The following is a 13,008-nucleotide window of genomic DNA, read 5'->3' on the forward strand; positions in this document are numbered from 1 at the left end:
TTTACTGCAGTATCAGTACTTTTACTGTAGCATCAGTACTTTTACTGCAGTACTTTTACTGTAGTACTTTTACTGCAGCATCAGTACTTTTACTGTAGTATCAGTACTTATACCGTAGTATCAGTACTTTTACTGCAGTACTTTTACTGTAGTACTTTTACTGATAACTCATTGATCTCTGCTCACTGACTGTGAGAGATGTTCAGCTGCTGCGGGCTCTACCCGGACACTGATGACATCACGCGCTCTGTGCTCCCTGATTGGCTGCCGCCTGTGTAAGAGCGGAGCTGCTGCCGGACTCTGTGTCACTTTCTGTCAGCCGGCTCAGAGTCTCAGTCCAGCTGCTGATGAAGATGAAGCTGCTGCTCTTCCTCTGCTGTGTCCTCAGAGCGTCTGCTGACGGTGAGTTTGTTTACGTGTTTACTCACAACAACAACAACAACAACAACAAACAGTGTTGCAGCAGGTTAATGATCTGTGTCTCTGTTTCAGTTCTACATGAAGACATTTATGTCCGTGGCTGTTCAGAGTCTGATGCAGAGAACATGTACACTCTGGAGGGTGAAGAGCTTTGGTACGCTGACTTCAAGCTGGGGAAGGGAGTCGATGCTCTGCCTCCTTTTGTAGATCCAATAACATTATACCCAGGAGGTTATGATTTAGCTGTGGCCCAGATACAGACCTGCAGATCAAACATGAAGCTATGGCAACAGGCCATGAAGGACATCCCACTGAAACGAGGTAAATTCAAACACCTCTCACCTGTTTCATGTTTCCAGCAGCAGAACTCTGACACGCCTCCATGTGATGACATCACAGATGACCTCATCACAGTTTAGTTATTCAGGTGTTTCAGGTGATCAGATTCTGTTAAACTGAGGAAGTTTCAGGGTTTAATCTGCTTTAGGAACAGAATTATTGATAATAACTTTATTTAAAACAAGGTGAGACGGTCAGGTGACCTCCACCTGTGATGACATCACCATGACTCACACGTAAATGTCAGAGGTCACATGTTGGAGCGCTTTGGAAGTATGGGGTCGGACAGGCGGGGGTCCAGAACTCTGGAACCAGTTGCAGCTGCTTCATGGTGCAGATTTCTGGTTCAGATCAAGCAAAACGTTTTTACTCTGAAGTTAATAATGGCATCACTCAGTGGTGGGGTTCCACAATAAATGGAACTGAACTGTACTGCAGTGTACAGGTTCTGAACTGTTCAGGTTCCATCAGTGATCACTCAGTGAACCAGTAAAGCAGCAGCTTGGTTCATTTCTCCTGCAGAATCCTTCATTATTTAGTGTCTAACGGACAGAACTCAGCTCCAGCTGTGTGTAACTCCTGGATGTTCTTCAGTTCTTCAGTTTTAGCCACAGAACTCAGTTATTGAGCCCAAACTTGTGTTCAGATCCTCCTTCCAGCCTGACCATCTACAGCAGAGACGACGTGGAGCTGGGAGAGAAGAACACTCTGATCTGCCATGTTTCTGGTTTCTATCCGGCTCCGGTCCAAGTCCACTGGACCAAGAACGGGGAGAAGGTCACAGCTGGAACCAGCATCAACGTTCCCTTCCCCAACAAGGACGGGTTCTTCACCCAGATCTCCAGGCTGGAGTTCGTCCCACAGCTGGGAGACGTCTACAGCTGCACCGCAGAACATCTGGCTCTGACCCAACCGCTGACCAGAATCTGGGGTGAGAAACTTTATTTACACACAAAACTGACAGAATACAGACGACCAGAGCGGAAACTGACTCCAGATGTGGAGGCTCAGGTTTCTGTTTTCCGTCTCCAGATGTTGACGTTTCTCTGTTTTCCGTCTCCAGATGTTGACGTTTCTCTTTTTCCCCGTCTCCAGATGTTGACGTTTCTCTGTTTTCCGTCTCCAGATGTTGACGTGTCTCTGTTTTCCGTCTCCAGATGTTGACGTTTCTCTGTTTTCCGTCTCCAGATGTTGACGTTTCTCTGTTTTCCGTCTCCAGATGTTGACGTTTCTGTTTTCCGTCTCCAGATGTTGACGTTTCTCTGTTTTCCGTCTCCAGATGTTGACGTTTCTCTGTTTTCCGTCTCCAGATGTTGACGTTTCTGTTTTCCGTCTCCAGATGTTGACGTTTCTGTTTTCCGTCTCCAGATGCTGACGTTTCTGTTTTCCGTCTCCAGATGTTGACGTTTTTCTGTTTTCCGTCTCCAGATGTTGACGTTTCTCTGTTTTCCGTCTCCAGATGCTGACGTTTCTCTTTTTTCCGTCTCCAGATGTTGACGTTTCTCTTTTTTCCGTCTCCAGATGTTGACGTTTCTCTGTTTTCCGTCTCCAGATGTTGACGTTTCTGTTTTCCGTCTCCAGATGTTGACGTGTCTCTGTTTTCTGTCTCCAGATGTTGACAGTTCTCTGTTTTCCGTCTCCAGATGTTGACGTTTCTGTTTTCCGTCTCCAGATGTTGACGTTTCTCTGTTTTCCGTCTCCAGATGTTGACGTTTCTGTTTTCCGTCTCCAGATGTTGACGTTTCTGTTTTCCGTCTCCAGATGCTGACGTTTCTGTTTTCCGTCTCCAGATGTTGACGTTTTTATGTTTTCCGTCTCCAGATGTTGACGTTTCTCTGTTTTCCGTCTCCAGATGCTGACGTTTCTCTTTTTTCCGTCTCCAGATGTTGACGTTTCTCTTTTTTCCGTCTCCAGATGCTGACGTTTCTCTGTTTTCCGTCTCCAGATGTTGACGTTTCTCTGTTTTCCATCTCCAGATGTTGACGTTTCTCTGTTTTCCGTCTCCAGATGTTGACAGTTTTCTTATTTCCGTCTCCAGATTTTGACGTTTCTCTGTTTTCCTTCTCCAGATGTTGACGTTTCTCTGTTTTCCTTCTCCAGATGTTGACGTTGCTCTGTTTTCCGTCTCCAGATGTTGACGTCTCTCTGTTTTCCGTCTCCAGATGTTGACGTTTCAGGTTTCTGTTTTCCGTCTCCAGATGTTGACGTCTCTCTGTTTTCCGTCTCCAGATGTTGACGTTTCAGGTTTCTGTGTTCTGTCTGGAGATGTGGAGCCTCAGGTTTCTCTTTTCTCTCTCCAGATGTTGAGGCTCAGTTTTCTCTGTTTTCTGTTTTCTCTCTCCAGATGTGGAGGCTCAGGTTTCTCTGTGTTTCGTCTGCAGATGTTGACGTTTCTCTGTTTTCCGTCTCCAGATATGGAGGCTCACGTTTCTGTTTTCCGTCTCCAGATGTTGTGTCTCACGTCTCTCTGTTTTCCGTCTCCAGATGTTGTGTCTCAGGTTTCTCTGTTTTCCATTTCCAGATGTGGAGGCTCAGGTTTTTCTGTTCTCTGTCTCCAGATGTTGAGGCTCAGGTTTCCGGTTTTTGCTCCAGAGGTTCATGTTTCTGTTTTCCGTCTCCAGATGTTGAGGCTCAGGTTTCTCTGTTTTCCATTTCCAGATGTGGAGGCTCACGTTTCTCTGTTTTCCGTCTCCAGATTTTGTCCTTTCTGTTTTCTGTCTCCAGATGTTGAGGCTCACGTTTCTGGTTTTTGCTCCAGATGTTCATGTTTCTGTTTTCCATTTCCAGATGTGGAGGCTCACGTTGCTCTGTTTTCCGTCTCCAGATGTTGACGTTTCTCTGTTTTCCGTCTCCAGATGTTGACGTATCTGTTTTCCTTCTCCAGATGTTGACGTTTCTCTGTTTTCCTTCTCCAGATGTTGACGTTGCTCTGTTTTCCGTCTCCAGATGTTGACGTCTCTCTGTTTTCCGTCTCCAGATGTTGACGTTTCAGGTTTCTGTTTTCCGTCTCCAGATGTTGACGTCTCTCTGTTTTCCGTCTCCAGATGTTGACGTTTCAGGTTTCTGTGTTCTGTCTGGAGATGTGGAGCCTCATGTTTCTCTTTTCTCTCTCCAGATGTTGAGGCTCAGTTTTCTCTGTTTTCTGTTTTCTCTCTCCAGATGTGGAGGCTCAGGTTTCTGTGTTTCGTCTCCAGATGTTGACGTTTCTCTGTTTTCCGTCTCCAGATATGGAGGCTCACGTTTCTGTTTTCCGTCTCCAGATGTTGTGTCTCACGTCTCTCTGTTTTCCGTCTCCAGATGTTATGTCTCAGGTTTCTCTGTTTTCCATTTCCAGATGTTGAGGCTCAGGTTTCCGGTTTTTGCTCCAGAGGTTCATGTTTCTGTTTTCCGTCTCCAGATGTTGAGGCTCAGGTTTCTCTGTTTTCCATTTCCAGATATGGAGGCTCACGTTTCTCTGTTTTCCGTCTCCAGATTTTGTCCTTTCTGTTTTCTGTCTCCAGATGTTGAGGCTCACGTTTCCGGTTTTTGCTCTAGATGTTCATGTTTCTGTTTTCCATTTCCAGATGTGGAGGCTCACGTTTCTCTGTTTTCCGTCTCCAGATTTTGACGTTGCTCTGTTTTCCGTCTCCAGATGTTGACGTTTCTCTGTTTTCCGTCTCCAGATGTTGACGTATCTGTTTTCCGTCTCCAGATGTTGACGTTTCTCTGTTTTCCGTCTCCAGATGTTGACGTTTCTCTGCTTTCCGTCTCCAGATGTTGACGTTTCTCTGTTTTCCGTCTCCAGATGTTGACGTTTCTCTGTTTTCCGTCTCCAGATGTTGACGGTTTTCTGTTTTCCTTCTCCAGATGTTGACGTTTCTCTGTTTTCCGTCTCCAGATGTTGACGTATCTGTTTTCCGTCTCCAGATGTTGACGTTTCTCTGTTTTCCGTCTCCAGATGTTGACGTTTCAGGTTTCTGTGTTCTGTCTGGAGATGTGGAGCCTCAGGTTTCTCTTTTCTCTCTCCAGATGTTGAGGCTCAGTTTTCTCTGTTTTCCATTTCCAGATGTTGAGGCTCAGGTTTCTGTTTTCTCTCTCCAGATGTGGAGGCTCAGGTTTCTCTGTGTTCCGTCTCCAGATGTTGACGTTTCTCTGTTTTCCGTCTCCAGATATGGAGGCTCACGTTTCTGTTTTCCGTCTCCAGATGTTGTGTCTCACGTCTCTCTGTTTTCCGTCTCCAGATGTGGAGGCTCAGGTTTTTCTGTTCTCTGTCTCCAGATGTTGAGGCTCACGTTTCCGGTTTTTGCTCCAGAGGTTCATGTTTCTGTTTTCCGTCTCCAGATGTTGTCGTTTCTGTTTTCTGTCTCCAGATGTTGAGGCTCACGTTTCCGTTTTTTGCTCCAGATGTTCATGTTTCTGTTTTCCGTCTCCAGATTTCTCTGTTTTCCATTTCCAGATGTGGAGGCTAAGGTTTCTCTTTTCTCTGTCTCCAGATGTTGAGGCTCACGTTTCTGTTTTCCATCTCTAGATGTTGACGTTTCTCTGTTTTCTGTCTCCAGATGTTGACGTTTCTGTTTTCTTTCTCCAGATGTTGACGTTTCTCTTTTTTCCGTCTCCAGATGTTGACGTTGCTCTGTTTTCCGTCTCCAGATGTTGACGTTTTCCTGTTTTCCGTCTCCAGATGTTGACGTTTCTGTTTCCCGTCTCCAGATGTTGACGTTTCTCTGTTTCCCGTCTCCAGATGTTGACTCCAGATGTTGACGTTGCTCTGTTTTCCGTCTCCAGATGTTGACGTTTTCCTGTTTTCCGTCTCCAGATGTTGACGTTTCTGTTTCCCGTCTCCAGATGTTGACGTTTCTCTGTTTCCCGTCTCCAGATGTTGACGTTGCTCTGTTTTCCGTCTCCAGATGTTGACGTTTCTCTGTTTTCCGTCTCCAGATGTTGACGTTTCTCGTCTCCAGATGTTGACGTCTCTCTGTTTTCCTTCTCCAGATGTTGACGTTTCTCTCTTTTCCGTCAACAGATGCTGACGTTTCTCTGTTTTCCGTCAACAGATGTAGATGTTTCTCTGTTTTCTGTCTCCTGATGTTGACGTTTCTGTTTTCCGTCTCCAGATGTTGACGTTTCTCTGTTTTCAGTCTCCAGATGTTGACGTTTCTCTGTTTTCAGTCTCCAGATGTTGACGTTTCTCTGTTTTCTGTCTCCAGATGTTGACGTTACTCTGTTTTCTGTCTCCAGATGTTGACGTTTCTCTGTTTTCAGTCTCCAGATGTTGACGTTTCTCTGTTTTCTGTCTCCAGATGTTGACGTTACTCTGTTTTCTGTCTCCAGATGTTGACGTTTCTCTGTTTTCAGTCTCCAGATGTTGACGTTTCTCTGTTTTCTGTCTCCAGATGTTGACGTTACTCTGTTTTCTGTCTCCAGATGTTGACGTTTCTCTGTTTTCAGTCTCCAGATGTTGACGTTTCTCTGTTTTCTGTCTCCAGATGTTGACGTTACTCTGTTTTCTGTCTCCAGATGTTGACGTTTCTCTGTTTTCAGTCTCCAGATGTTGACGTTTCTCTGTTTTCTGTCTCCAGATGTTGACGTTTCTCTGTTTTCCGTCTCCAGATGTTGACGTTTCTCTGTTTTCCGTCTCCAGATGTTGACGTTTCTCTGTTTTCTGTCTCCAGATGTTGACGTTTCTCTGTTTTCTGTCTCCAGATGTTGACGTTTCTCTGTTTCCCATCTCCAGATGTTGACATATCTCTGTTTTCTGTCTCCAGATGTGGAGAAGACTCAGCCCGGTGTGGGGCCTGCAGTGTTCTGTGGACTGGGTCTGACTGTGGGTCTGCTCGGTGTGGCAGCTGGAACCTTCTTCCTCATCAAAGGAAACGAGTGCAGCTGATTGGCTGGGCCTGATGATGTCATCACCTCTGTATATGATGTAACCTTTGATCTGCTCCGCCTCTCAGCTTCAGATGAATCAGTTTCTGCCCCTGAGTTCAGAATTAAATCTTTATTTTAATAAACTTTAATTAACTTTAATAAAATTTTATAAAATTTAATAAACTTTTATTAACTTTTATAAACTTCTTTGAACTTTAATAAACTTTTATAAACTTTTATGAACTTTGATTAACTTTAATAAACTTTTTTGAACTTTAATAAACTTTGAACTTTTATAAACTTTGATAAACTTTATTAAACTCCGGAAAGAAATGTTCACCTAGAATTCTGCCCTCCCTCAACTCATGTCTTGTCTAAAAAACGAAGCAAAAACTGTGGTTATCATATCACCACCTTCACTGTCTCGAAAAATCAATCAGTCGGTGCCAGTGCAACTAAAGAAACGCAACTATACACACGTATTGAGCATGAAATTAAACGAGAGAGAACATGGTATTCATTAAAACTAATCAATACCTAACAAACATCCGATCTACGCCCACGTAGGACCAGACTCAGAAAAATGGGGGACAGGTAATAATGTTAATGATACAAATTATTGAAAGCTCCTTTCAAAACAGTCAAGGACACTGTACAAACAAGATATTAGATAAACCCAGGAATTAAAACATCTTACCTTATTAAAAATACACACAACGGAGCAATCACTGTAGGTAAGCAAAGTTAAACGGATGGGTTTTGAGTTTAGACTTGAACAGAGGGAGAGTGTCATTATTGCGAATGTCGGGGGGGGGGGGGGGGGGGGGGGGCGTACTGTACCCATGTACGCATCCAAGGCAATTTGTAGAGCACAATTCGTACACAAGGCAATTCAAAGTGCTTTACAGCTACATAAAACCACAAGAAGGCAATAAAATAATTCCAAAGAAATCATTAATTAATTAATTTCAAAGTGAAGAGTGCAGATAAAATACTTTCAGGTGTCATATGCACATCTAAATAGAACTGCTTTCAGTCTGGATTTAAACATTGTCACATTGTCCAGGCCCCTGCTGGACCCGTGGAGGCTGACTATGTAAACCGGAAATTTTTCCATATCCTAAATGTTCAGGTACACTTGGGGATAATTGTCCATACACTCTGAACTGGATTTGGAACTGGAATGCTGAGCAATGTTACATTTATGCCCTGTGAAAGCTCATCATTGACTCCTATCCGAGCATACAGATGATCTGTGATGGAGCTCATTTCATTTCCTACATTGAGGCTAAATGGCCGGGATCAGTTCATGATTCTAGGATGTTCTGAGCATCCTCACTGGCACAGAGGTTTGCACAAGGCGCCAGAATTTTACTAACCGAAGGAGTGTACTTTGGAAGTAAGGTGTAGCATAGGCAGAATTTTGGTGATCTAATGAGAGGTCAGGTGTAGAGGTCATCTTAAGGAATTTAAAGTGCTCGTCATACTTTATCATAGATAGCCATATAAGGCACACATTGCATCAAATTGCCTAAAGTCTTAACACATGTATATCCATCCAACATTTCTCTTATTCTGCAGGAGAGTTCAATGGTGTCCTGCTTGGGGACAGAGGCTATGCATGCTGGCCGTACCTCCTCACGCCATATCCTGATCCAGGACCAAGGGCATGCACATGCACATGCACATGCACATGCACATGCACATGCACATGCACATGCACATGCACATGCACATGCACATGCACATGCTACAACAAGGGCACGGATAGAAATGACCTTTGGCCAAATTAAATACAGGTTCATTGCTTAAAGTTCTCAGGCACCATGGCTGACTTCTGACAGAGCCATCTTAAATTAATAGCATACTTCATATTTTATACATTTAGTCTTGTGGACAACTTTTCAGGCTCAAGTCTTTTCTTCGCTGAGTCCCCCACAAAGAGCATTAAACATCTGCAGCTCATCCAGAACGCTGCTGCTGGAGTTTTAACCTGGACTAAGAGATCTGAACACATCACAGCAGCTTTAAAATCTTTACTCTGGCTTCCAGTCAGTCACAGAATAGATTTTAAAAGCCTGCTGATGGTTTACATCTGTGATCTGTTCAGAGAATATAAAGCCAGCAGAGCTCTGAGATCCAAGGACTCAGGTCAGCTGGTCCAGTCCAGAGTCCAGACTAAACATGGAGAAGCAGCATTTAGCTGTTATGCTGCCAACAAGTGGAACAAACTGCCAGTGGAGATTAAACTTTCACCAAATGGAGACATTTTTAAATCCAGGTTAAAGACATTTCTGTTCTCATGTGTCTATGCATGAAATCTGCACGATATCTTTTAACTTATCTGGACTGTTGCTGGTTTTAAATTCATTTAAATGATTTTATTTGTTTCTCTTTAATGCTCGCTAAATGGACAGAGATGATTTATAACTTTCCACACGTTTAGGTCATGGCACCCCACTGTGAATATAAATGTAAAAAACACATTTCTAACACTTTGCATGAACCGTACAATAATGACAAGTTTGAGTTCAAGTTGAGTTGAATTGTTTAATTATTATTACATGTTGTGGAGAGAAAACAGAATTAAATACAGTTCACAACACCAAATTCTCCTTTATCTGAATTTATACTAACATCCCTCTCCAGTTTCATAATCTCTGGCTTGATCTTTTTTATTTTCAGTTTCTTCCATATCTCTCTTTATTGGACAAACACATTTCTTCAAAGGCTACTTACCATAGCCTTCTACCAAAGGCTATGTTCCTGTACTTTACCTTCACCTGCTGCCAGGTACGCTTTTGGCTGTTAAGATTGCTCCTGTTGAGATGTGACAGTGAAAAATAATATGTGGGTCTCACACTCACGATATTATAGTCACAAAGTATGATGATGCGTGTCGATTATTGGGTTATTAATAAAGTGAGCAGGGCCAGTATATTTGTGCTGTACATCACATACAGAGACAATTCAGCATGCTTTATGTAAACACATTATAACACAAAGAGGAGAGTATAAATACATGAGGACAGTAAAATGAATGTCACTGAAACTTTCAGAACTTACGGATTTAGGCTGTCAGCAGTTGTTTGCCATGCCGTTTCTTCGCTTTATTGATCGCAGCTGTATTACCATTTCTGGTGATGACACTTTTAAAATCCTCATACAGCTCCATCAGCATTATTTGTTCAGCTGCCGAAAAAATAACAGCGCTTCTCGCTCTCATTTTCACACAGATCTCGGTTTTTCCACCATCCACTCGTCAGGGCTTCTTACGTTCCTCGTGCACTCGCACTAAGCTAGGCTATGTGTCAGGTGTCATCTGTGTGTTTTCTGTCTGTCTTTTGTGGGTTTTTTGTCTGTCTTTAAGTTCTATTTGTTTTTGGAGAAGGCTGCTGCTTTCAGCGGTCAGTCACAAGATGTCGCCAGGTGTCCGTTCCTGGAAGTCGGCGGAGGCCACAAGTCCACACACCTGTGGCTTGTTAGGAGGGCGTGGCCATGAGCTTCATAAGCGGTGCTCAGACTGCTCTCTGACGCCAGAGTGTTAACCAACATTGGTAACAATCATCCCTGAGAAAGGCCTCTCTCTCTCTCTCTCTCTCTCTCTCTAAAGAGGGAACTAACCTCGTTTTATTCTCCTCGTCAGATTTCCCGCTGACCTCACGCCGAATCCCATCCGTGTTGTCTGCTTCTAAGGAGTTCCCCGTGAGTCTGGTTGCCTGCACGGACCTTTCCTCGAGTGTTCCCCCTTCAACATCCCAGGAGGAGCCTGCCAGGAGTCGAGCCCGTGGAGGAGTTGTTATACCCGGAGGTAAAGTGCTCGCTGTGGATTTATACCTCCCTCCGGATTCAGCCGCATGCAGCTCGTACAGCTCTTACCTCTGTCCACCCTCCGACGCAGCTCGCTATACCCACTCTCAGTCCCGCCAGACTCACAAAGGCAAGCCTTCAGTCCATTCCGGATCCCATCCATTCCACTGCCCCGGGTTTCAATAAACTATCATTGTATCTGACTGCGCTCTCTGGTTGTTTTCCTGCATGTGGGTACAGAAACTTAACTCCACCATGACACTATGTAAGCCCCGCTTGGATTAGCTTCAACGAGATGCAGCTGGAATGGCTTCGGGGAACGACTTGAGGCTTAATTGGGAGATGGCGCTAGTTCAAGCGACGCTTACCGGCTATAGTCTGGCTTACTTTAGCTACTTTCTAGGAATACCCCCCTGGTGACGTGAATGAAACTAATGACCAGAGTGAGGGGGAAAAACAAAGACAAGACTGAAAAAAAAAACCTGGACATAAACTGAACACCAAAACATATAATAACCTAAAACATAAAAACTCAAGACATGAGTCCCATGGCGTGACAAGTGGTTTTATAGTCCAGCGCAACGTGTAAAAGTAACTCAGTCTCGCTCTCAGTCCACACACATGAGCCTGGCGCCATACTTTCTTCTTGAAAAGGATCCGGAAGTTCTTCCTGTCAGCGGTTCTCTATTAGGCTTCTGATTGGCTTGTGTGGAATTCTCATTGTTCTAACACTGCCACCGTCAGGCTTGGCGTAATTTAACAGCTCTTAATAGCGTATTTATGCTGATCAATGTAGACGTGTTTTTTTTTTTAAAACGGGGCTGTGTGCACCTAGTTATTTTTGCAAACGAAGGTTAGAAAATATGCATTTATCAAAATACCCGGGTATGTGTAAACAGCACCTTATTCTGAGCTGAGATCAGAGTTCCCACAGCAGGTATGATGCTGCTGACACGTTTCTGTAAATAAATGCTAATTATGTCTTCAATATGTTTTTCTGATGGAACATCATCTGAATGTTTAATCTACAGAACATAATATCCAACATGAACACAAAACCTTCATATATAAAATATATAAATATAAAAATTTGCATGAATTAACCTCATATATAGTCGGGTCATAATGTGAGGTTCTATGACCATCCTCTGTTAACAATGTTTTGATGATTGATTTGACCTCTATGGACCCTTTAGAAAAGATTTAGCCCCCATGTCCCTCCCAAAAATTCCGGCACTTTTTGCTAGAGAGCCAAATTCAAAATGGCGCAATCTCTAAAAGATAACTTTTGATCTGGATGACCTAGAATCATGTATGAAGGCACTTTTTCATACAAGTCAACCATGAAGATTCCAAATCTGACATCATTTTGACATTACAACTTTGTTTTGACCGCGAAATTCAAGATGGCTAGCATTCAGTAGAGTGAAAATAGGCAGATAGCTAGCTGGGGGGACTGCCCCCTTAGGGCCTGCCGTCCTGCCCTGAACCATTCTTCGTCAGGACCCTCACCAGAGACCAGTTTGTCATGGGAGGCCCTACCAGAAGCACAAGGTTCCAGACAACATAGCTTTTGGGTCATAGCCCAGCCAGCGTGTCCATGTGGGGCCCATAAGGTTTAAATTTGGGCTGCAGATAAGGGTCCCAAGTGGGTTTGTCCGCAGTTTCCACGGTGGCCTCACCTGTGTTTGCCCATATGGGTTTCAAAGTGCAACTTGAAGGGTTAGTGGTAAGGTTTACCTTAAGCCTTAAATTATTCCAAAGGCAATACAGATAAACACATCACACAAAGTAAAATAATGTTCACACTCATATTGGCTAAATGCAAAGTCCAACCAAAGCCACACAGACACTTGAAACCCATGTGGGCAAACACAGGTGGGGCCACCGTGGAAACTGCGGACAAACCCACTTGGGACCCTTATCTGCAGCCCGAATTTTTGATCAGTAATAACCACGTTAAGGTGACGGTTTCCGGAGAGTTTTTTTTTTTAGTTTTTAGGGTTTTTTTAACGCACATCAGAGGTACCACCTGCTGCATTATGTGGAGAGGTAGTTATCGTCACCAATAACGGCAACACCCGAAACAACACAAAAGACGTATCAGTCTGAATCAGAGAATTCTGAGTCACTGCTTTCTGAATCATCGAATTCAGATGACTCCACCCTCCTCTGTACAACATCATCCTCTTCCTCATCCTCCTCTCTCTCAACTTCCTCGTCCTCTTCAACTGGCCCTGGTGCGGGTCGAGTGTGGCGGACAGGACGACAGCGACCACCCACCAACTCCCAACCATGTCAGAGTGGCGACGGGTGGTCCTTCAGTGAGGGGTGGCGCACTAGATATGCCAAGTAGTTGGCACGGAGGCAGTGTTGGCGTAAGCTGTCTGCATCTGGAGGGAGACGGATAAAAGACTCTCTCTTCATGGTCTTCCACTTGGAAGCACGGGCTTCAGCCATGGTGCTACTCTTCTTGTCTCCATAGATCACCTGTCTCGTGAAAGCAAACAGCTCTTGTACTACCTCCTCTTCAAGGTGAAGGCTGTCTCCACACCGGGTGAGTTGCTGCCGTGCCACAGAGCTCTTTTCCAC

The 13,008-nt window shown here is 44.2% G+C and overlaps 1 protein-coding gene across 1 annotated transcript; it reads left to right on the forward strand.

The window, feature by feature from the left end:
- Window positions 1–299: 299 nt before the first annotated feature.
- LOC142369337 (mamu class II histocompatibility antigen, DR alpha chain-like) lies at window positions 300–6,780 on the forward strand. Its single transcript, XM_075451672.1, has 4 exons — window positions 300–402; window positions 493–741; window positions 1,406–1,690; window positions 6,504–6,780. Exons 1-4 carry the CDS (start codon window positions 348–350, stop codon window positions 6,623–6,625), a joined length of 711 nt encoding a protein of 236 aa, XP_075307787.1. The 5' UTR covers window positions 300–347; the 3' UTR covers window positions 6,626–6,780.
- Window positions 6,781–13,008: the final 6,228 nt, after the last annotated feature.

Source organism: Odontesthes bonariensis, chromosome 19 (genome assembly GCF_027942865.1).
Source record: "Odontesthes bonariensis isolate fOdoBon6 chromosome 19, fOdoBon6.hap1, whole genome shotgun sequence".
In the NCBI taxonomy this organism is placed as follows: Eukaryota; Metazoa; Chordata; class Actinopteri; order Atheriniformes; family Atherinopsidae; genus Odontesthes; species Odontesthes bonariensis.

Coding starts and splice junctions, on each gene's coding strand:
- LOC142369337 (XM_075451672.1), top strand. CDS start 348: ATGAAGATGAAGCTGCTGCTCTTCCTCTGCTGTGTCCTCAGAGCGTCT. Junction 742..1,405: donor GGACATCCCACTGAAACGAG/GTAAATTCAAAC, acceptor ACTTGTGTTCAG/ATCCTCCTTCCAGCCTGACC. Junction 1,691..6,503: donor ACCGCTGACCAGAATCTGGG/GTGAGAAACTTT, acceptor TTCTGTCTCCAG/ATGTGGAGAAGACTCAGCCC.